Below are 24,933 nucleotides of genomic sequence, written 5' to 3' on the forward strand. Positions count from 1 at the left end.
GTACTAAACACACGTGCATGTTATATATGACCAATATTTACCTTGGGGTGGAGACTTAATATTTAAATGTATTAGAATTAGGCCCTATATGTAAAAAGATCTTTTTAAGAAACAAAAGCACTCAAGTGTGCAGACTCTTTAAACAGCCAGAACCAGTCTATGATCTGTGGGTTTTTGTTTTGTTTTGTTCTTCGAGACGGAATCTCGGAGTCTCCTTCTGTCTCCCCAGGCTGGAGGGCAGTGGCGCAACGTGGGCTCACTGCAACCTCCACCTACCAGGTTCAAGCGATTCTTTTGCCTCAGCCTCCTGAGTAGCTGGGACTACAGGCACACACCACCACGCCCAGCTAATTTTTGTATTTTTAGTAGAGATGGGGTTTCACCATGTTGGCCAGGATGGTCTCGATCTCTTGACCTCATGATTTGCCTGCCTCGGCCTTCCAAAGTGCTGGGATTACAGGTGTGAGCCACTGTGCCCGGCCCGTTCCTGGCTAATTTTTGTATTTTTAGTAGAGATGGGGTTTCACCATGTTGGCCAGGCTGGTCTCGATCTCTTGACCTCATGATTTGCCTGCCTCGGCCTTCCAAAGTGCTGGGATTACAGGTGTGAGCCCCCCTGCCCCGCCCGGTTTTTTTTTTTTTTTTTTTAAGTGTAGGTGTGCATGACTTAACCTTTGCCTGTCATGACTTTAGGTCCTGTTTGTAATTTGGTATCTTATTGCCACAAAGAGTCCATTTTGTCAGTCTTATGATCTCTATTTCAACATTAATGCTGGTCAGTTGTTGTGTCTAAACCACAAAAAGGAAGTATAACGAGGTATGCCTGACCTCCTGTCTCATCATTGCCAAAAACTCAGGGTTTTTGTTTTGTGTTTTTTTCTTTTTCTTTTTTTTTTGTTTTTTTTGTTTTGTTTTTTGAGATGGAGTTTCGCTCTTTTGCCCAGGCTAGAGTGAAGTGGTGTGATCTCAGCTCACTGCAACATTCACCCCTCTCAGTTTAAGCGATTCTCCTCCCTTAGCCTCCCAAGTAGCTAGAATTACAGCGTCCGCCACCGTGCCTGGCTAATTTTTGTATTTTTAGTAGAGATGGGGTTTCACCATGTTGGCCAGGCTGGTCTTGAACTCTTGTCCTCAGGTGATCCACTTGCCTCAGCTTCCCAAAGTGCTGGGATTACAGGCGTGAGCCACCACACCTGGCCAAAAACTCAGTTTTTAAGATTTTTCTGGGGTCCCCTTGGGTCGGGGGGGTGGTTCTTAGGATTTTATTTTTAGTTTACACTTTAGATTCATAATCTGATTTTTCTTTTCACAATCCCATCCACATAAATCTGTTCTTTTTTGGAAACAGAAGATGCATAAGTTTTAGAAAAATGAAGGATGTATCTGGCATTTCTGCCAAAAAGATGTTAAGTTTTATGCTGGTAGAGTCTGCCTTCTAGTCTCCTTGTACTACTTATGGTGCCTGCCACCGGCTGGCATAAGATAGAGGCTCGATTGCCACCATGTGTCAATTTCACAGGATTTTCTTCCTTTGTTTTCTTCTACAGATAGTCAAGGTGACACTGAAGCGCCACAGGAGGAGACTTCTCACCAGGAAGGACCAAGAGGAGATTTGGTCCATGATGGTGCTTCTATCTTTCCTGTCCCCTCAGCTCCTCCAAAGAGAAGGTACAGTATGGATGCAGGTGGTCAACACACATTTGCTGAACATCTCCTATGTGCCAATCACCTCTGCAGGTGCTAGGAGAAGAGAGGAGAGTAAGACATAGTCACTCTCTACAGGCAGGCAAAGTCTAAGGCAGGAAGACTGTGTCAGCTCAGTTTTCTCTATGGCAGTGCTGGCCATAGAGGGGCTGGCCATAGAAGGCTGATACTGTTCAGCCTTCATCAGGCCAGGATCATGGTTCTACAAGCTTCTGGTCTTAAATCTCCTGAGTGAAGTTGCTCATGTTGCTCACAGTTCAGGAATGACAGCAGGAGCTGTCTCTTACCTGCTCTCTGATTCATCAAGGTGCTCATTATCTTAGTTTCTTGTCTGTCTCAAATCAGAAGGTGGTTCTTATGCTACCCAACAAAAAGTCAAAACAAGCTGGCCTTCTGCATGCATTTTGCTGTATCAGTTAGCAATGATGTGTAACAAATAGCCCCCAGATCTATGGCTTAATATAATAAGCATTTATTATTGCTAATGAATTAGTTGGATAGTTTTGCTGATCCCAGATAGTTGCAGATGCATCATTCATGTTTCTGTAGTCATTTGGCAGCTCTGCTGACTAGTTTAGGAGTTGGTTGGTGGTAGCCTGGCCTGGTACTGCTTCAGCTGAGACCGGCTGTCCTCTGCATGATACCAGATCCTCCATCAGGCTGGTCTGAACTTGTTCCAATGGTAGCAATGGCAGGGTTCTAAGAGAGTGGAAATACAGAAGGTCTCTTGAGGTGTAGGCTTGGAACTGGCAAAAGTCATTTCTGCTGCCTTCTGTTGACCAATACAACTTTCTAGCCCAGCCCACATAAGAGTAGGAAGAGACTAAAAGTTACAGGGCAACAAGTTTGGATACAGAGAAGCCAGTGACTGGGGCTAACAATGCTTTCAGTCTACCGTATTTGTTTATGTCAGTATCTCACTTGTGATAATCCCTCATACCCTTCCCTTTCTTTTCCACTCAAAGTTGTTACTATCAATAAAGCAAATTAGTGCTTCCCCATGTGGCTGATCCTGAGTTGTTGTTCCTGGGTTGTGACAGGATGGCAGGGTGCAAATATATGGGTTAGAGGGCAGAGGGAATTAGAGAAGGTGGTAACTCAGAAGTTGACACTCAAAAGAAGACATGAAATGTGTACACACCTACTCACTGCAACATCTCCTTCCTTCCTTTGATGCACCCTGACAACCACCACCCCTCTACCGTAGTCTCTGAATAGGGATTTCAATCATTTTTTAATACTCAAGGCATTTCTTCCCATTCAGTTCACCAGGTGATAGCATTTAGTGGAGGAAGGCAGGAGAAAGAGAAGTAAGGAATAACAGCCTTTTTCTTTTTCCTTGGTCAGAACATTCTCCAGCAATTGAAATTCTATCCACCCACCAATGCTCAATTCAAATCCAGCCTCTGCAGTGAAATCTTTGTTGTGTACCCTGGTCCTCAAGAATTTTTTCTCAACAGCTCTTCTGTCATATTTTCTTTACCCTATGATACATTTTACACTTGCCTACTAGTTCTTTTTTAATATACTTCTGTCTTCTCTCCCATGGATGATAGATTGTTACTTCTCAAGGACCAGGAAGATGGCTTATTCATTTCTGTTTTTCCCCTGAATCTAGCACTGGACTTTCACATAATAAATAACCAGTACAAATTTGCCTCCTTATTGATGAACCAGTTAAATGATATTTACTCTTTCTTACTTGCATTGTCTCCTTGAGTCCTCAGAGTAACCCTATGTGGTAGGAATTCTTATTTTTACTTTCAGTTGCAGAAATTAAAACTAAAGTCAAAAATTGGGGAGAACACATATTCTAACTCAGATCAGTCTGACTCCAATACCCTGATATTTTTACTAACTTAATCTGTTCTCTATTGAACTCAGTTATAATCAGAAATGGGATAAAGTCCAATGCAACATGGTATTGTTAGTAACCAAGGGGACAAAATGCAACAGGAACTCAAGCTCAGTTCATTTCCCACTGATTTCAGCTTCTATGACAACAGGAATTCTTCATCTCTTTCTGTTGTTATCCATCTCTAAATGCCCAGGTGTTGCACATCTGTTTTCAATTACTTGTGACAGTCCAGATAAATGAAATCCCCTGGAATGTGAAAGCTCATGGAGATGGTATCTTTAGTTATTCCTTTCAATTTTTTCCTTTACCAATTCTTTCAAAAGCAATTATGATTATATCTATTAGACATGGCAGAGTGGTCTGTGTATGGAATCAAGCAGGAGACTGGGAGTTCCTTATTTAGACCCAGCTCTGCCACTGATTTGCTGAGGCATCTCAGTTTCTCATTTAAAAATTTTAAAAAATACTGATAATCATATAAAAAGGACTGACATTTATTCTTGCCAGGTACTGTGTTAAACCTTTATATGCATTATATCATTTAATTCTAGCAATCATCTCAGAAATGCTATTATAAGCCCCATTTTTAGGATGAAAAAACTCAGAGGTCAAGTCATTGGTCTGCTTATACTTATCTCCCCCAGAGATGTAGAGAGAATATGTAATAATATTAAATGAAAGGACTTAGAAATACTGGGGAGAATATTATCATGACTTACGGATATTCTTCCTTGATGAAACAAATATATTAAGCTTTCTTTTAATAGATCAAAACTGTTGACTAAGATCCATGATGGGGAGGTCAGATCCCAAAATTATCAGGTAAGTGACTGGCTTTTCCTGCCCAGCCTCCCCCAGTGCTTCCTGTGTGCATGGATGGCAATGTCCGGAATGGTGTCCACACTGCTTTGTGTTGCAGATTGCCATAACCATCACTGAGGCTCGCCAGCTGGTGGGTGAGAACATTGACCCAGTTGTGACCATTGAGATTGGGGATGAGAAGAAGCAAAGCACAGTGAAGGAAGGAACCAACAGCCCATTTTATAATGAAGTAAGTCATGGAGGTCACTCACAGCCTTTGCACTAAGATTCTCTTCACCACCATTCTGCAGGATCCTTCAGTCACACAGAAGAGCTGTGTCCCTCCTGCCTCCCTCCCAGGCCCCCAGTTAAGCCCATGGCAAACTCACTGATTCTCCTTACAAACACAGCGCCCTAAAGCTTTTCACGAAAAGGTCATGGAAAAGAGAGGCAAGGAATTCCTCCTGATTTTAAATTCATTGCTGTTTTCAACACACGTTTTCTTATCAGCTTATTTTCATCCATTATAAGCCCTGGGTTTATAGCTAATAAATTGATTGAATATAAGTTAGGGAGAAGATACATATTCTTTTTCCTGGCAGAGGCATTGGAAACTTAATTATTGTTTTTGAAACAGGCATACTGCTTTGCAAAGTAAAAGTTACATTTTTCTAAGCTGTGCAGAAATTGTAAAGGAAAATCTCAGAGAGGTTTCTAAATATCATACATGCTAAATTCTCCTTTTAAAATAAAAATATTACGTGGTGAAAAAAATATGGTAAAAGAGACAAAAAGTATAACATGACATAGAGTAATGTGTTTCCCTCTGATCTTTGATCCTCAATCCCCTAGTCCTCTCCCTGGAAGCATTCTTTCTCACTAGGAATTTGTGTATCCTTCCAGAGATACTTCAAGCAAGTACCAGAATACAAGGAAGTATTGTACCCAAATGGTAGCATTCTATACACACTGTTTTGGACTCTTCAGAAAACAAAGTATCTTGAAAATAAAACCCTATGGGGAGGTACAGCTCATCCCCATTTTGCCTTCCTAGCTGAAGAGTTTTTCATTGCCTTGATATACCATAATATACTAAACCAGTCAGTCTTTCATGAATGAATATGAAATGCTTTTAACCTTTTGCTACTACTTACAATAGTATATAACTGGGTCACAAGGTATATGCATTTAAAATTTCCATGTCGCCAATTGCCTTCCAAAGAGGTAACAATTTATACTCAAATGAACAGTGCACAGGACAGGAGCATTTGCTTACCTGTAGGCACTTTGACACAATGAATTATTTCAAAAAATGCAGTACATTCTTAATTCTTATTATCTTGGATGGACACAGTGGCTCACACCAGCACTTTGGGAGGCCGAGGCAGTCGGATCACGAGGTCAGGAGTTCAAGACCAGCCTGACCAACATGGTGAAACCCCGTCTCTACTAAAAATACAAAAATTAGCTGCGCGTGGTGGTACACACCTGTAATTCCATCTACTCAGGAGGCTGAGGCAGGAGAATTGCTTGAACCTGGGATGCAGAGGTTGCAGTGAGCCGAGATTATGCCACTGAACTCCAGCCTGGGCAACAGAACGAGACTCTGTCTTAAAAAAAAAAAAATCTTAATGGGAGTGGTCATTTGAAAGGAAGGCAGGGAGAGTATGGGTAATGAAATCAACAGAAAATACCCAAATCCCATTGGAGCTAATGACTCCTTTCCTCTTCATCATTTCTGCCTCCAAGCCTTTGACTATAAGTGAAATGTCAGTAGATTTTCCCTTCTTGTTACACTCTCTACCCCTAGAAGAGCTTTTGGCATGGATGTAATATGAGATAATATATGAAAATGCTTTAAAACTGCAAAGTTCTACAGATTTATTAATTATAATAATTATGCATCCAAGTCCTGGATCTAAATGACATTAAACTGGGCCCAAGTATAACCAGTAGAAAATCATGTAGAAACACAAAAGTTGATCTAAAAACCTTTGTTACAACTCTTGACCTAAATACTCAAGCCAAAAGTTTATCAGATGCTGAAGGAACCCATTAGTTGGAGCTGGGGAATATTTCCCAGCCAGAGGAATATGTGTTGACCTGGAGGTCTCGGAAGCCTATGTGAGGTAGTTGAGTCTGAAACATGAATCCCACCAGAAGGTAATAAATATTGCAACTCATTTGTCCATCCAAAGGAATCCACAGCATCTGGTGTATTCAGAGAATGAAGAATGTTGTGTAAGTGAATTTTCCACATAAAATTTGAACACCAGAACTCCGAAAAAGTTTAAGCATGTATATGAGAAATTTCCTGAAATGTTTTATGTATTGTCTTGTCTTCTTAAACAGAAGACACTGAACAGAATGGAATCTTTGGTTGATCTCTAAGGACCACCATTTTGTGGATCTCTTATAATGTATGACGACATTTTTCGGTTTCTACATTTTACTTTTTCTGTTCTGCCCTTTGAAAGCAGGCCATCAGCACTTGGTCAGTTCCTCCTTTCCTACTGTGGCTGTGTCCACCTCTAAGGGGCCATTCCTCCACTCTACAGCTCAAAAAAGAAAATCCAGGAAACAGCTTACCAGGCCTGCCTTCCTGGTCCCCCTCATTTCCCAGAACACACAAACCAGGACAAAACACCACTTCAGTTTTCTGTATCTTTTAATTGTACAACCTCGAGTTTGGGAGGATCTTGACTCAAGAGTCAGATGGTGAAGTATCTAGTACTTGATCCTCTTGTGTGATAATGTCAAGAGAAGTAAGGTTTGGTCCCAGACCCAACAATAACTAGCAATAGGAACCTGGGTAGCATCTTTCAAATTCTTTAGTCTTCAGTCTTCTTATCTGTAGAACATGGGGCTGGTCTAGATAATTTCTCCAACTCCAAAATTCAATCATGTTATTAATATTAAAAATCCTCATGTCCATAGTTTTTTTGTATTCTCTCCCTGGTAAATCCTGGTAATTTCATAGGGATGTTTGAAACTGAAAAATCCTGGGAAAAGTAGATTTTAGTCAAGTCCACTCCAACTTAAAGCCATACTGAAATACCATTTTCACTCATAATTATAACCAAAAAAATGAGCTGACACTATCAAGGGTTGGTAAGATTATAGAGAGATGGCTATTTTCATATGCTGCCAGTGGGAATATAAAATTCCCATTTGGGAAACAAATTTATATTATCTATTCAAAAGTTACATGCACTTCATGTATGATCCAACAATTCCACTTCTCATGTTCATTTTAGAGGATTACTCACACATATCCTGCCCAAGAATGTGATTGATGGCATTCGTTTCATTCAAGACCAGCCTGGGCATCATAGTGAGACACTGTCTCTACAAAAAATTCAAAAAAATAAAAAAATTAGCCAGGTGTGGTGGTATAGGCCTGTAGTCCCAGCTACTCAGGAGGCTGAGGCAGGAGGATTACTTGAGCCCTGGGAGGTTGAGGCTGCAGTGAGCCATATTGTGCCACTGCACTCCAGCCTAGCTGATAGAACAAAACCCTGTCTCAAAAAAAAAAGAAATTGACAATCAATTGATGGTGTATATTCATGCAGCAGTTAGTTAGAATGACAAAGATCTAAATCCACTCCAAGAACATGATTCTTAGGTGCAAGCCTGGGGTTGATGGACAGAATGAACTCTTTGTTTTGCAGTACTTTGTCTTCGACTTCATTGGGCCCCAAGTGCATCTTTTTGACAAGATCATCAAAATCTCAGTAAGTATAGCATTGGTGGTGATAGTTGCGGAGAGGTGGGAGAGATTCTGGGCATTGGGGACTCTCTGGGACAACTCAGCATACTTAGAGGGGAATAGATTCAGGAAGGCAAGTGTCAGTTGGCAAGTTTGTAACCAACAGGCAGAACTTGAAATCACCAGTATGGAGGAGTCTGGGAAGAAAAACCACCTCAAGAAGATCTATGCTTCTTGGAAGTAAGTGGTAAGCTACTGTAAAGCTATTACTGACTGAATCGTGTAGCTTACTAGTGTGGGAATGTGAGACACGTGCTTCAAGTGACATCTTAAGGCATTGCCAGTTTTGGTTGTTTTTTTTAAATCAAACAAATGTTGGTGTTTCTCTCTTGGGCTGGTATCTACACTAATGATCATTAATCATATCTCCTCCTCCTCCTATTTGGGTAATGAATAAAGAAATAGGAACAAGAATCAGGAAAAAGTATCAGTCTCATCAATGGTAATGCTGGATCAGAGGATGTGATTTGGACTAAATGGTGGCCATTGGGATTTTCAAAAGTTGCCTCTGAGTGTAGACCTCAGGACCTGCCCTTGGGAAATTGAGTCTGCTGCATAGACTCTTCCTCAGCCCTGCCAGGGGAAGTGCAGAGGCAGAGCTTCCTGCTTTAAGGGCCCAATCCAACTTTGCCCACCACACGGAGGACAGAAATGGGAAGGGGAAGTGCCCATATTGAAATCAGACTGATCCAAATGAGAGAGAAGTCAGGCCAAATGGAATTGTTACAGACTTTGTACCATTCAGCAAAGGGACAGAGACCAATGAATGACAGACTGCATGTATCTTACCAGCCTGAGAGATCACCACAGCTTCTCCCAAGGTGGGGAAGGATGGCTGGAGAATAAGTTTCTCTCTCCCAAACAGTTATAAAAGGACGCAATTCCTACTTCGTGTGTCAGTGTAATAGTGGAATTATGACATTACCCTTCCCAGGAGACTTGAAGAATGTGACTCTTGAAGAATGAGAAGTCACCCAGAGCCAAACAATCTTAAGGTTTGAATTTCAGGCATGGTGACAAGTGGTGCAGGTGATATTTCAGGACCTGGGACAATGCCCAGGACTTTGTTCCATTGCTCAGGCAACCACCTGTTTGTGGAATCAGCTCCATAGGAGGCTTCTAAGGACTGTCTGATGAACAGTTAATCACTAGATTTTTATATTGTGCCATAGACTAGGGTCAGGACTGTTTGTGGGACATGTGGACTTCTAGAGAAGTCCAGAATGGTCAAAGCTACTATTGCCTATCTCTGTTTCTCTAACTTGGAAGAAGAGAAGACTTTAGTGTCCCTAAAAGACTCTTAGAGACAAAAGATTATAAAATAAAATCTTCCCTTGAGAGGGGAATGTTTAACATAACTTTTCTGTTAGTCCATGAACTGAAAATCAGTATGCCCAGAATATATACGACACGGGAAAAGTAGTGGGGGAGTGCTGTAAACAGATGCTATTGGGACAGCCAGCCTGTAACACACCCGTGGTGTTACCAAAGACAGTCCTCCCTTCTCAGTGGCCAAGGAATGCAGGGCTCCCAGTACTCTGCGTGTGAGATGTCCCCAGAGTCCTGGTGATTTAACACTTGACCACACCAGGATTGCCTGGTACTCGACCACTGGATGGATGACTTTAAGAGGCGTCCTGTGCTATTTTAAGATTTGTTTGGGGCTCTTGCATTTCACCTTGCCCACAGGGACTCTCAACCTGAGAACAGAACTTGAAACTGCCTTGTGTTCTTTCTCAGGCCTTTGGGAAAACACGTGAGCAACTGGAAGCATGGTGGGTTTTGGAGTGAGCATTATGTGAACGTCCTTCAGTAGCTCCTCTACTTGAGCCAGGCTGCCTGTGCTTCACCTTCGTTCTCTGACACCTGTGGAAAGTTTAGGTTAGGGAGAGAGAGTGGAAAGAGAAATAAGGAGGGCTGTCATTTCTTGAGGTCAACTAAATTTCTTTTGCTTCAGCAAAAAGGAGCTGTTAGGAGCTGCAAAAGCCAACCGTTCATCTGTCATTCAATTAGTCAATAATTCACGAATTCGCTGAATGTTTATTGAATATCTGCTGTGAACAAGGCCATGTGATGGGTGAATGACAGGAGGAAACTGTCCTTGACTTGAGGAACTTATAGGATTTTATAGTTATAAGGAAGCTCAGAGGACATCTTGTATAACTTCCAACTGGTGCAAGAATCCTTCCTTTCCTTTACTACATGGAGTTCTTGGGGCCTAACTTGACTATTTCCAGTGTTAGGGAGGTCGATACCTCTAGGAAAGCTCATTCCATTGCTGGGAAGTTCTGACAGTTATAAACATTGTTCTTACATTGAACGGAAATCTCTCATTCTGTTATTTGGGAACCGTAGAGGGGAACTTACTCTCTCTTCTGCATGACAGCATTTATATGATTTAAAGACACTTCAGTTGCCATTGCCCTTTCTCCACACCTGTCAGTTTTCTCTTTTACGGGGGAAAGATTGAACTTTTCTCCTGGTTCTTCAGCAGTTTCTCATATGTTGTGGCTTCTCAATCTGGCACCAGCTCTGAACCTTCCTTTAGAACTTCCTCATCTTGAGAGCATTAGCATGAAAATGAGTGACTGTAACCAAGCCAGGCCCTCTGCTGGCCCTGATCAGATGGAATATTGAGGGTGATCACCTCCTTTGTTCTCACTGTTGTACATGCCCAAAATGATTCAAGGCGATATGTGATGACTTCTCTGAGAAAGTTGTGAGCAAAGTTGAAGGAGTTTAAGGGAGAAAAGGGACACTTTTGGTTTGGGGGTACTGCATGGCGGAGGTGACATACGTTCTAGGTATTGAAAGATAGGGAAAGTTTCAACAGGAAGAGATGGATATTGAAGGGTGAGCTGTACTCAGGTTCATTTTGGTTAAAAGAAGCTCACAGGCACTGAGAGTTGTCAGGCGTTCTTCTATGGAAGATCAGCTAAAATCCTGCTAAGGGCAAGAGGTGAGGGTGAGAGGCTTCTGAAGGTCCTTTCCAGCCTTGTGGTTTGATGGCCAGACTCCACTGTGCTCCAGACAGGGTCAAAGCTAGACAAGGGTCAAGCCTCTTACCCTCAAGGTAAATCTGCCATACTGCCTACTCCATCTCTCCTCAGGTCTTTCACCACAAGCTGATAGGAAGTGTACTGATTGGCTCTTTCAAAGTAGACCTGGGGACCGTGTACAACCAACCTGGTAAGAAAGCATCACCTCCCCATCTCTCTCTTACTTGTCTTTGGTTTACAGCACCTGGAGGTCATCTCATTCATTCACTCACCTGTGTGACCATTCATTCAATAACACTGAGCACCAGTTATACAAAGTTGAATGAGACATGACTCTTGCCCTCAAATGTTTTACAGTCTAATGATACAATTATTTTATATATCTACTTCTGGGGAGTTTTTTTTTTTCACACAAATTCTGTGCAATTGAGATATGGACAGGAGAATATGGAATATAGGAGCTAAGAATGCAGACTCTGGAGTCAGATTGCCTGGGTTCAAATCCCACTCTATTTCCTAGCTGTGCAACCTTGGGCAAATGACTTAACTTCTCTGGGCCTCAGTGTCCTCATCTGTAGAAATGAGGATAACTTCCTTCCTTCCTAGGTTTGTTGGAGGATTAAGTTAATATACACAAAATGCTTAGTAAAGAGTCTCACACATAATAATGACTACAGCATTTTGTATCCTTATACAAAAGATTTGCTGTAATTATTATTATCCCTGATTTGTAGGAAGGAGAAACTCAGAGAAGCAATGTAATTTGTTCAAGGTCAAGAGGAAATAAGTAACAGAGCCAGCACATATCTTTTTATGAAAGGCCCCCTATCTTCAACAGGGATTCCAACTCCCGTGACTGCGGCGGCCAGACGGGGAGCATAGCTGTGTGCAGCAGCCTGAGCGTGAGGCATAAAGGAACAGTGGAGTCTGGGAAAGGAGACAGGAGGGCTTGTGCTCTATATACAAGGGCAGTGGCTGCTCAGCGCCTTTGGTATTTACTGTCATGTAGAAATGTGATGTCAGTGGCCGGGTGCAGTGGCTCACACCTATAATCCTAGCACTTTGGGAGGTCGAGGCGGGTGGATCACTTGAGGTCAGGAGTTTGAGACCAGCCTGGCCAATATGGTGAAATCCCATCTCTACTAAAGATACAAAAATTAGCTGGGCATGGTCGTGCACACCTGTAGTCCCAGCTACTTGGCAGGCTGAGGCAGGAGAATGGCTTGAACAAGGGAGGCAGAGGTTGCAGTGAGCCAAGATCATGCCATGCTCTCCAGCCTGGGCATTGCAGCGAGACTCTGTCTCAAAAAATAAATAAATAAATAAAAGAAATAAACGTGAAGCCAGTATTGCCAGAACTTACCATTTTTAAAGAAAAGCCAGAAGTCTAGATTATGTAAGCCATCTTGGAAGTTTTGATTTACAGTGAGGCCAAACAAAAAGACCTAGGAGCCACATTTACATCCTGTGGGTAAATAATATGTATGTGACTTCTACACTTCATTAATGCCCCCCATCCCATCAAAGATGGAACCTTGTCTCGGTGATTTCCACTAGGTCAATGGCTTCCCAAGAATCTATGGTAAATTGGGGGAAAAGATGGAGAACTAGTGGGAAGCAAAGGGAGAGAAGGGAAAGGAAGAGGGAAGCAGCATGAGGTTTGGAAATAACTGAGATGATTTACCACCCAGAGCAACAGAAGGAGGAGAGCCTGGGGGCCCTTGGCACATGGGAGAGAAAGGGGTGGGGCTGCTGGGCCCATCTGTGAAGGATGTGAGCTGTCAGGGTGCTTTCACAGGTCATCAGTTCTGCGACAAGTGGGCCTTGCTCACAGACCCTGGTGACATCAGGACTGGCACCAAGGGATACCTGAAATGTGACATCAGCGTGATGGGGAAAGGCGACGTCTTGAAGACCAGCCCTAAAACTTCTGACACCGAGGAGCAAATAGAAAAGTAAGACAGGTCCATCCAGGGCTGTGCATAGAAATGACATGTCCAGTTTTAATCTCTTTCCCCTCCTTCACCCCTTTTCTTATGGGTACATGAGAACCGTGCTTGTCCTCAGCTTGGCCACCTGGGATTCTGCTCTACCAGGCACCAAGGTGTGTCTTATTAAGGTATGACTCTCCTTCGGGAGGTCAGGTTCTAGGACAGGAACTGTCTGCCTGCCTATCATAACCCATAATAGGCAAGCTATTCCTAAGCTTATCCAATTTTTCTGAATGTAACTGAATGTTCTTTAAAGGAATTATAATTTCAATCACTGGTTTGTGATGTGGGAAGACTTCAATGCACCTCTTTTAAGGTTCAGAGTGGGAGACAGTATTTATCCTATCATCCTAGGACCTGAATGAGTTTGCGTTTGCTCTATTCATTCCGTTCTCTGTCATTTACACTAGAAAGAAAATTTCAGCAATGAATCTTAACTCTCTTCAGATTTTTCTTATATTGGGATCTATCTTTCTGCCTCCAAATTGCGGCTGTCTTTTCTCTCTGTTTCTTCAATTGAGAGAGCTTTTCATTTGTTTTTGTCTCCCTCTAAGGAACCTTTTGATCCCCAATGGGTTTCCATCAGAGAGACCCTGGGCCAGATTCTATGTGAGACTCTACAAAGCAGAAGGGTTGCCCAAAATGAATTCAAGCATCATGGCGAACGTCACCAAGGCATTTGTGGGTGACAGTAAGGACCTGGTGGATCCCTTTGTGGAGGTCTCCTTTGCTGGGCAGATGGTGAGGAACCATTGTCACTAACGCTGCCTGGCCTGGGCCAGGGCCCTGCTCTCTATCCAAGATATGTTTAATCAAATCAAATTAAATAAAAATTAGGAAGTGCCTTGAAAGCAAAAACTTGTCACTAAAAGGCAATGAGGCCAGGCGCAGTGGCTCACACCTGTAATCCCAGCACTTTGGGAGGCTGAGGCAGGTGAATCACTTGAGGCCAGGAGCCCAAGAGCAGCCTGGCCAACATGGTGAAACCCTGTCTCAACTGAAAACACACAAAAAATTATCTGGGCGTGGTGGTGCATGCCTGTAATCCCAGCTACTGGGTGGCTAAGGCATAAGAATTGCTTGAACTTGAGAGGCGGAGGTTGCAGTAGGCAGATATTGTACCACTGCACTCCAGCCTGGGCGACAGAGCAAGGCTCTGTCTTTAAAAAAAAAAAAAAAAAAAAAGGAAACGGGATGTGGCAGGGAAATAGGTGGGCGTTACCCACTCACTCTTCACTGGAGAAAATGGAAAGGAGCTATGGGTGGATTGTGGTTTAGGAACCAGGCAGACAGGCATCCTTCCTCACCCCTGGCTGCTTCTCTGAGCTATTCAGTCCCCAGGTCCTGTAGAATTTCCACCCACCTCCTGACCTGTTCCACAATCTCCCCAGGTAGTCCTTGTCCTATGTAAGCCTGGACATCACTTTTCCCTGCTCAGAAGCCATTGAAAGTATCAGGGTCTGGGTACGTGGTCAGAGATTAACTATGGTTGGCTGGATTTTGAAGCTTCAACTGACACACATGTTGTCTCTGCCATTAAAATACAGACCTACCCTGATTGTCTCCCCTTGGCGGGAGTGAATGCTGAAATATTTTTGACTTGGGCTGAACTTGGAGATCATATAAGACATTACATCCATTTTATGACAAGAAACTGAGGTCCAGACTGGAAAAGTGATTCACACAAGGTCATACTTCTACAAAATATGAGCTCACAGTCTAACTACATCCACTGCATTCCTGGAGATGCACAGAACTCCCATTTGTAATATGGGTGCTAGTTTCACCCCAACCCCAGTATGCTGATCCGAACTCCCTGAGGGCTGTCACTTGCCTTTGTCCCAGGTACCTGGCATGGTGTCCGGCACAGAGCAGGTCATCAGTCATGTTCGCTGAGTGTAACTGATTTTCGTGGGTGTCAGAAGCAGGTTCATTATCTTTGAAAACTTACTTTGTATTTCCAACTGGCTTGAAGAGTTTTCTGTAGTCGGTCACTCCCTTCCATGACTCATGTCCTCCTGGCTGTGTTTTTAGGGGCGAACCACAGTGCAAAAGAACTGTGCTGATCCTGTGTGGCATGAACAGGTGATCTTCAAGGAAATGTTCCCTCCCTTGTGTCGGAGGGTGAAAATCCAGGTGTGGGATGAAGGCAGCATGAATGATGTAGCACTGGCAACCCATTTCATTGACCTGAAGAAAATCTCCAATGAACAGGATGGAGACAAAGGTAAAGTCCCACCCATCTGACTTGAAAATGTCTCAAAATACTTGCTTTAGAGCCCTCATCTTTAAAAGGGGTGGGCTAGAGCAGTGGTCCCCAGCCTTTTTGGCACCACGGACCAGTTTTATGTAAGACTATTTTTCCATGGTTGGGTAGGGGGATGGTTTTAGGATGAAACCGTTCCACTTTAGATCATCAGGCATTAGGAGCCTTCTCATAAGGAGCATGCAACCTAGGTCCCTCGTATGTGCAGTTCACAGTATGCTTTGTACTCCTATGAGAATCTATTGCCACCGCTAATCTGACAGGTGGAGCTCAGGTGGTAATACTCACTTGCCTGCTGGTCATCTCTTGTGGTCCAGTTCCTAACAGGATGGATATTGGCCCATGGCTCTGGGGGGTTAGGGGCCCCTGGGTTAGAGCACCTTCCATGTATTAGGCACTTTCCATGCTACTGTAGGGTCTGTGGTTTGAGTTGGTTCAGGGCAATGGATGACACTGGGCTCTGGGAGCCAGGAGGTTTGCTCCTGGTCCCAGGTCTTCCACAAACACTGCTATGTGTCCTTGAGGAAGTCAGTCTTCCCATGATTGAAAAATGAGACGTTTAGAATAAATCAGAGATTAGTAAACTAAGGTCTATGGGCCAAATATGGCCTACTACATATATTAGTATGGCCCACAAAAAAAATGGTACCAACAAAAATTGTGTCTTCAACCCAATGACGGGAACATGAGAGCGCAGGAATAGCAGCAAGGTACACTGACACGGTGAGCCAGGGCAGGAGCTGAGAGCCACAGCTAATCCACCAAGCCAGCCAGGCGGAGGTCAGGTAGAAGAATTTCCATTCAGTATATGGCTCTTTATTTGCAAAACCCAAATTAGCAGATAATTCTCTAAAAAGCCCAACAAACCCTCCCTTCTTTAAATTCCCCGGCAATCTTTCTCTGTGTTACGAATTTATACTAATTGACATTTTTTTTGCATACATACATGCACATGCATGTATATCTACATACATACAATCACACATACATATATGCACAAATATATACACTTATAAATATATCACCTATCATCTGTATATGAAGTTAATGTAATTATTTAAATTTTTTCCTTGATTAGACTAAAGGCGTGTCAAGAGCAGAGAACAAGATTTACACATTTTTGTGTCCCTAACAGATACCATAAAGAGGCCTCAGTAAATAAATACCTTTGTCTAAATCTTTACATTATGGAAAGATTGCTGTATGCAGAAAGCATACTTGGCCCATGTATGCAATTTCTTAGCTAGATGTAAACATGTTTTATATACAACCTTTTAGGAACATCTTGATGGCATTCAGGAAGATACACGTCAGTGGTTTAAAATATAGACATCAGGACCATAAAATCTTTCTATCTTTTTTAATACAACATTCTTATATTTAAGTCGACTCAAGGGAGGGCTAGAATCTAGTTTATGGGAGTAGGGGATCGGAAATGTGTAGGCATAAAACTATTAATAATAGTAACATACATGGAAACATCTAATTGTCAACACTGGCGGATTGTTAAGCAGATCATGATGTATTTGCTTTTTCATAGTACTAGCCTATATTCTTAGCACTTCCTAAGGGCCTGTGTGAAACACTCAATTGATAGTTTCTTTTAATTTTGATAGATGAGACAGGTACTATTAGCATCTCCCTTTTAGAGGTGAGGAAACTGCAACACGGGAAAGTTTAAAAACTGCCCAAGGTCACACAGCTTGAACGTGACAGAGCTGAACTCAGGCTTCAGAGCCACCAGGCTGAACTACCTGTCATCGAGATGTTGCCATAGAGATGTTCCCATAGACACTGCATTTTCTCAGACACTATGTATTAAGAAGGGAAAATATCAGCAGTAAGTTCAAATCATCAGGTCTTTTTAATTCTACATTCAGAACGTATCTCGAAACATTTACCTATCTCAGTCTCCACTACCTTCACCCTAGTTCAAGACACTGATCTTCAGTTTTGATGATGAAGTGGTCCTCGAACCAGTTAGCCCACATGCATTCTTCTAACCCTTCATGTAACAGTCAGAGTGATCTTAAGACATCTGATTATGTCACATCTTTGCTTAAATTCCTTTAAAACATTTCTGTAGTTTTTAGGATAAAGGACAAAATTTTTATCAAGGCCCCAAGACCCACCTACCTTTCCAAACTCTCCCACAGAGTTCGTCTCTGGCTCCAAACTCCTTCTAGCTGGCACATGCTGCTCCCTCTAGCCAGAATAGACACTCACTCTCTTCTCTGCCTGCCTAACTCCCCTCTATGTTACATCAGCCTGTTACTTTTTCTTGAAACACAAAGTGTGTTTCCTCCATAGTGTTTGCACTGCAAATATTTATTTGTTTAATGTTTACACCTGCTTTGTTCTCCAGCAGGCTCTGTTTAGTATCTAGCATGGTACCTGGCACTAAACATAGAGCCTACTGGAGAACATGGGGGAATCAGTAAACATTTGATGAACAAGTGAACAGAACAGAATGCAGATTGGCATTTATGGTATTAGTACAACTGTGAACAAGTGTAAACATGAATGCAAAAAGGACTAGAAGGAAATATGGCAAGATGGCAATCATAGTTGTCTTTTGGTGATGGGATATCCTGTCAATGTTTTCTTTTGTCTTTCTTGGATATTCTACATTTTGAAATGAATGTGTGCAACTTTTATAAAGCAAAAGCATAATGAGATAACTAAAACCTGGGGTCTCTCTAGGCTTTCTGCCCACCTTTGGGCCTGCCTGGATTAACCTGTATGGCTCGCCCAGGAACCACAGTCTGATGGATGACTACCAGGAAATGAACGAAGGCTTTGGGGAAGGCGTGTCATTCAGGGGCAGAATCTTGGTAGAAATTGCTGTGGAAATCCTCTCAGGAGGGGCACAGGAATCTAAATTTTCCAAGGCCCTGAAGGAGCTTAAGTTGCCTTCCAAGGACAAAGACTCCAAATCTTCCAAAGGTAAAGACAAGGCTGACAAAACTGATGACGGAAAATCCCAACAGGCTTCAAACAAAACTAACTCAACCGAGGTGGAGGTGGAACCGTTTGATGTCCCCCCAGAGGTAGGTCTGGGCACTGCTTTATGGCAATTTACCTGAGAGGTGAACCAGAGCAGCGACTGCCCCTGCCACAGGTTCCTGAAGGTGTTGTCAGAATATGTCTTATTCCCCCTGAAAAATTTGTGTTGGCCCAGCGCTGTGTTCTGAGGCTGGTCCGCTGCCCCCTCTTGCACACTTCACAGCCATCTGCCTGTGATAAATTCCTTTGAATCCCCCACTCCCCCAAATACAATTCCCATGGAAACCCAAGTAAAGAGAAATAAAAGTGCTCTGGAGGAGTTGGTGGGAGTGGGTGGTACGGGATTGATTAAACTCTATCTGTGGCCTAATTTTGTTCAGTTGTGTTAGCTTGGAGTAAGCTCCGGATGGGAGATAATTTTGGATGAGGAATGAAGAGGAGGAAGAGTAGGTGACAAGCTGGGATATAAGAAATTGAGAAACCTATTCCCCTACCCCAAACCTGCGGGGGAAATCACAACTTTAGGGAATGCTTATTACTCACCATGAAGCATGTTAGCACTTTCCCAGCCTGGTACTATCTTATGGGAAAGAGATCTGAGACTCTAAGAGGAATACAAATAGTGAATATTCTCTTTACTGTTTAGTTTATCAATGGTAACTTGCAGTTAAGCAAATGAGAGAGCTTCATGTTTTGTCAGTAATGGTGGTAGGTAGATTCCAGCTCCCAGCTTGGCTAATTCTGCCTCTGGAAGTGTGCTTCTCGGTCAGCTAGGCAATAATTTTGAGTAGGGAAGGGAGGCGATGCCTGAAATCCCAGAGCTGTGCATTTCTAGGAGAGACTGGAGAGTCCAAAGGAGTATAGCAACAGGTCACCTTAGCCTTGGAAGAGGCATTTGTTTTTGTTGATGGGATCTAATAAATTTTTTTTATTATACTTTAAGTTCTAGGGTACATGTGTGCAACGTGCAGGTTTGTTGCATATGTATACATGAGCCATGTTGGTGTGCTGCACCCATTAACTCGTCATTTACATTAGGTATATCTCCCAATGCTACCCCTCCCTGCTTCCCCAACCCCACAACAGGCCCCAGTGTGTGATGTTCCCCTTCCTGTGTCCAAGTGTTCTCATTGTTCAATTCCCACCTATGCGTGAGAACATGCGGTGTTTGGTTTTTTGTCCTTGCAATAGTTTGCTGAGAATGATGGTTTCCAGCTTCATCTATGTCCCTACAAAGGACATGAACTCATTCTTTTTTATGGCTGCATAGTATTCCATGGTGTATATGTGCCACATTTTCTTAATCCAGTCTATCATTGTTGGACACTTGGGTTGGTTCCAAGTCTTGGCTATTGTGCACACGTATGTTTATTGTGGCACTAATACATTTTAAGAAACCATGTAGGTGAGCGGTTGGAGCACAGAGCTAGAAATCTTGGGGTGGGTTGTAGTTATGGCTCCGATACTAACACCTCTCTGTGTTTTAGTTTACCCATCAATAAAATGAGATAGTTAATAGTTACCCTGCCATAGGCATCTTCGGGGGTTAAATGAGGAAATGCATGTAAAATGGTTCGCATAGTTCTTAGCACATACATAGGAAGCAGGCAATGCATTTGTTGTTGTTGTCGTCAGTGTCGCTATGGTTTTCTGCCACCCCCAGGGAGCAGCTATTCAGAGCTTTCCAATCTGTGACTTTGGAAATTTAGTGGACCTCCCCAGTTCTCTCCTCTGAGCTCACATACTGTATTGGAAAATATTGTCTGAAAACGTGTGTGCCAGTTTGTTATGGTTAGAACTTACATTATCTATATGGGATTGTGTTTAGGGGTGTTTCTTGAGAATACATGCCAACTTTGGAGACTTAACTTTGAACTTCACCAGAAGTTGTGGGTGGCTTAGTAGCTCCCTAAGCTGATATCTCCATCTATCCCTGTAGTCGTTTTTCCTGCTGTGGGTTGAAGCTGTCTATTCTTTTCTAGACAAGGATTGCCAAGTAGAAAGAGGCTGGAAAAATATTTTCTTAATCCAAGTAGAAATATCTTTAAGATATTTTGCTGAAGACTTGAAGTAGATTCTATCAGAAAGCAAGGGAAGTTGTGAACTTATTTAGGGTAGAAAGTACATTTCTCTGCAGGCTGTGGGGGTGTATCTTGGCTATTGTGCAATAGGTAATAGGAGAGAGGTAAAATTCAGACACTGTTTAAACCCTTATTTCCCCTCCCTCCTCTCTTCATCTTGACTTCTTGTTTGTGGCCAGTATCTTGTTGGGTTTATTAGTTATCTACGGCTGCATGACAACGTATCTCAAAACTTGGCAGCTTAAGACAACAAACACTTATTTTCTCTGTAGATGAGGAATTTGGCAATAGCGTAGCTCAGTGGTTCTGCCTCCGGATCTCATGAAGTTTCCATCAAGGCGTTGGCAGGGGCTGTCGTGATCTGAAGGTTTGACTGTGGCTGGAAAACCCACTTTGAAGATGACTCCCTCACATGGCAGGAGACTGTGATTCTTTGTTGGCTCTTGGCAGGAGGCCTCATCCTCATTCTGTGGCTCCTCCTACAGACTGAGGATCCTGTGACATGGCAGCTGGCCTTCCCCAGAGCAGGTGATCCAAGAGGGAGCAAGGCTGAAACTGTCTTTCATGACCTGGCCACAGAAGCCACACATTGACATATCTGCTATGTTCTGTTTGTTAGAAATAAATCATTTAGTCCAGCCCATTCTCAAAGGCAGGAGAATTAGGCTTCACTTTTTGAGGGGATGATTAGCAAAGCATTTGTGGATATATTTTAAAGCCACCACACTGGGCTTCAACCTTCCTCACACCTGAACAGCTCATGGCTCACCCTCATCAACATGATGATGCCCTTTCTTGCGGCATCCTCTTTTTCAACTGGTTCTCAAGCTCCAATCTCCCCAGCTGCAGCTGTACCTTCATTGCCCATCTGGACAGCTGAGAGATCCCATGATGCTGACTGTGTCAACTCACCCTCTTTACCCCTCAAAGCTTATCTCCCCTGTGCCAAATTTTCACAGATCATAGCCAATCTAAAAACGGGTTCATTTTTAAAATTCTGTGAACACACTGACTAGCTTCTTACTTAAATGTCATCCTTGATATTGGTAAGAATAAAAATAGAGCCTAACTCCATGGAGTTTATGATATAGAAGGAGAGGTACGAAATATAAATGTAACAGGAAGTAGAAAGTGGTAAGTGCTTTAAGGAGGTACAGAAAAAGTGCTGTTATTTCCTGGAGTGAGTGAAGTATGATTATTAAAATGTCAAGCCCCCAAGTAAGATAGCTGGATATAAATTGTGGCAGTATGGTGCAGTGGTTACTGCTTGGCCTCTAAAGAAACATTGCCTGCATTTGAATCTGAGTAAGTGACTTAACCTCCTTATGCTTGTTTCCAAGAATAACCTCTTGCTTCTCAGCCTCTTATTAAGGATTTGATAAATGAATATATGCAAAAATGCTCAGAACAGAGCCTCATACATAGTGCTCAATAAATTTTAGATATGCTTAATAATTTGGGGCAGAGATTTAATCTCTCACTAGACTGCAGTGTCATCGTCTGTGAGTGAGTAAAGTAGAAATGCCTCTTTCCTAGTGTAGTTGTGGAATTACAGGATATAATATGGGCAAAATTCTTAATACCATATCTCACACATAGTAAGAGGTCAGTAAACATTACCTATCATCATTTTACCAGCTTGAGGAGCTGAGATGTGCTTCCAGAATGGAAAGACATTGGAGTTAAACCTTGTAGGATGGGTGGAATTAAGACATCAATTCTGCCCTGCTGAAATACTTATTTTCACTGCCATTTATGGTGATAAGTGTAGGCTTTTTACTAGGTGCTTGACATGAAGGATATCATTTCTGCCCCCTCTCCTCCCTGAAAGCCCAATAATGGTGGTTATTTCACAGGTGAGGAACATGACACCCAGAGAATAGACATGATTTGCTTAAAGTCAATCAGCCTGGGAGTGGAAGGGTTGAGATTTGAAGAAGGATTTTTTTGTCTGGCTCTGGATCCTGAAATTCTTCTCTCGGCTACATGGCCTACATTCCTTCCAGGTCTCTTAGTAGTTCCTTGTTTTGTTGTTTTTATTTTTAGCGACAGGGTCTTGCTATGTTACCCAGGCTGGCCTCAAACTCCTGGGCTCAAATGATCTTCCTGCCACAGCCTTCTGAGTAGCTGACATTACAGGCGTGTGCCACCACACCCAGCTTCTCTCCATGGTTTTTAACTTCCTCCTAGAGAGTAAACTCAGCCTCAGGAAGGTGAGATAGGAGGCTACTTAATAGTCAGTGGATAGAGTGGTAGGAGGAGGGTATGCTGGATGACTAAGATCCAGCACTGAGCCTCACCCTGTTCGACATTTTCTGGTCACAACGAACATTTCCTAGGAAGACTGGCACCACAGTAGCTTCTGTATGAAAGAAGGGGGTATCATTCACCTAATGGTATGGAAACCCTTTGGCTCTTTGAGGCACCTGTCTCGGGCTCTCGACCCAATGGAGCTCTTGATCCCTGGGGCCACAATTGCTTTATTTCCTTAGGTTGTCCTTATGGCCGTTTCTGCAGAGTTCAACAAATCCAGTTGCAAAACCAGGAAGCACAGAATGTATGGATCCAGTTGACTTAGCCTCTTAGCTCAGAAATGAAATGCTGTGTCGGTGGATCCAGCAACATCCACTCCCTGAAGCATCAGCCTTTTTCCTTGTCAATAAGAGTCATTTGCAAATAATTGTGTATTCCCTTGTGATGACTACTGTCTTATGACTTGTTATAGTCTAGTCTTCCAGACTGTGGGCTTCTCGAGAAGGCAGCCTTGTTGGAAACCAGGCCTTGTGTCTTGGCTGACTTTACTTTGCTGTGTGTGACCTTGGGAAGCTGCTTAGTATCTCTGAGCATTAGTTTATTTGGGTAAAAGGTAGAGGTTGGAGTAGATGAACTCTAAGGTCCTTTTCAATATGAAGGCACCTGTGATTCTGGGACCTGTGTACCCTTCACAGCAGCAACCACAGTGCATGTAACCCACCCTGGATACACATGATTGGCCAGTGCTTATACATGTGACTAATCTGCTGTTTCTTTTTTTCTGGGCTTGCTTATTTGGGGAAGTAAGGTTTGATTCTGGTCAGCGTTAATGCATTGGGTTAATACATGTTCGAATTCAAAGAGCACTGGGTCTGTGGTGAGTATACTTGGGAAAATTACTTGACAACCTCAAGCTTTAGTTCCCTCAGTTTTCTTATCTGTTAAATGGGAATGATCCAAATTTTGGCCTCTTAAGGTTGCAAGGAGGAACAAATAGCATACTGTATCTGACTACCCTGTGTAAGCCATAAAGTTATGCTCAAATCTGAGGATTTTATACTGTCATTCTGTTTCTTGTCTTTGATTTTCTGTTTTCTGAAACCCCAATCTCCAGAAGGTAATTCCAAACCCGTATTTCACCAGCGGCATCCTAGAAAGACGTGCACACCCAGTTTATTTGTTAAAATAAAAGGAGTTTTGTTTTAAGGTAGAAGCTCGGAAGGTTGAGACGGCATCATTCTAGATGAATGACTAAATTTGGATCTGCAGTTTGCAGATCCTGATTCATACATTTGATTTGGGGGGAAATGCTGTGCCCTTTCAGGCTGAAACAGAGACCCAAATGTTTGTAAATTACGCTGGATGAGGCCAGCATCGCAAAATCAGCTTCCTCATGAGAAAAAGCCAGTTCTGCCTAATAATTTTGTTTTCTTTCTGTAGATTATACCAGAAAAAAATGAGGAATTTTTACTCTTTGGAGCATTTTTTGAAGCTACCATGATTGACCGGAAGATTGGAGATAAACCCATCAGCTTTGAAGTTTCTATTGGTAAGTACAGATAAGCACAGTGCCAGGCACATAGCGTGGATTTAGTACCTATTTCTTGAATAAATGAGTTAGTGCCTTACATGAAGATAACAGCACTCTGGTGGAGGTTTGCATCTCAGAATGAGATGAACAATTCCTTGTCTACCCTATTGTCAATATATAGGGGATAGATTTATTTTCTTTTAAATTTAATTTGGAAGTTTTTTGGGTACATCGTAGGGGTATATATTTATGGGATACATGAGATTTTGATATAGCTATACAATATGTAATAATCCCACTAGCGTATATAGGGTATCTATCACCTCAAGCTTTTATCCTTTCTTTGGTTGCTAACAATCCAATTACACTCTTTTAGTTATTTAAAAATGTACAATAAGTTGTTGTTGACTGTACTCACCCTGTTGTACTATCAAATGCTAGATCTTATTCATTCTATTGAACGATTTTTTTTATTTTTATTTTTTGAGACGGAGTCTTGCTCTGTCGCCCAGGCTGGAGTGCAGTGGCGCAATCTCGGCTCACTGCAAGCTCCGCCTCTCGGGTTCACGCCATTCTCCTGCCTCAGCTTGCCCAGTAGCTAGGACTACAGGCACCCGCCACCACGCCTGGCTAATTTTTTGTATTTTTAGTAGAGACGAGGTTTCACTGTGTTA

At 42.6% G+C, this 24,933-nt stretch overlaps 1 protein-coding gene across 1 annotated transcript in view; it reads left to right on the forward strand.

Moving 5' to 3' along the window:
- Positions 1–24,933, forward strand: part of FER1L6 (fer-1-like family member 6) — a 195,362-nt gene that overhangs the window by 35,165 nt on the left and 135,264 nt on the right. Inside the window, exons 4-13 of the mRNA XM_012001151.1 lie at positions 1,548–1,668; positions 4,330–4,384; positions 4,482–4,613; positions 8,035–8,097; positions 11,243–11,321; positions 12,930–13,086; positions 13,677–13,863; positions 15,157–15,349; positions 18,092–18,438; positions 24,169–24,277. Coding sequence (XP_011856541.1) covers positions 1,548–1,668; positions 4,330–4,384; positions 4,482–4,613; positions 8,035–8,097; positions 11,243–11,321; positions 12,930–13,086; positions 13,677–13,863; positions 15,157–15,349; positions 18,092–18,438; positions 24,169–24,277 — 1,443 coding nt within the window. The remainder of the gene's footprint in view (positions 1–1,547; positions 1,669–4,329; positions 4,385–4,481; positions 4,614–8,034; positions 8,098–11,242; positions 11,322–12,929; positions 13,087–13,676; positions 13,864–15,156; positions 15,350–18,091; positions 18,439–24,168; positions 24,278–24,933) is intronic.

The sequence above is a fragment of the Mandrillus leucophaeus genome, unplaced genomic scaffold, assembly GCF_000951045.1.
Source record: "Mandrillus leucophaeus isolate KB7577 unplaced genomic scaffold, Mleu.le_1.0 Scaffold650, whole genome shotgun sequence".
Taxonomy (NCBI): Eukaryota; Metazoa; Chordata; class Mammalia; order Primates; family Cercopithecidae; genus Mandrillus; species Mandrillus leucophaeus.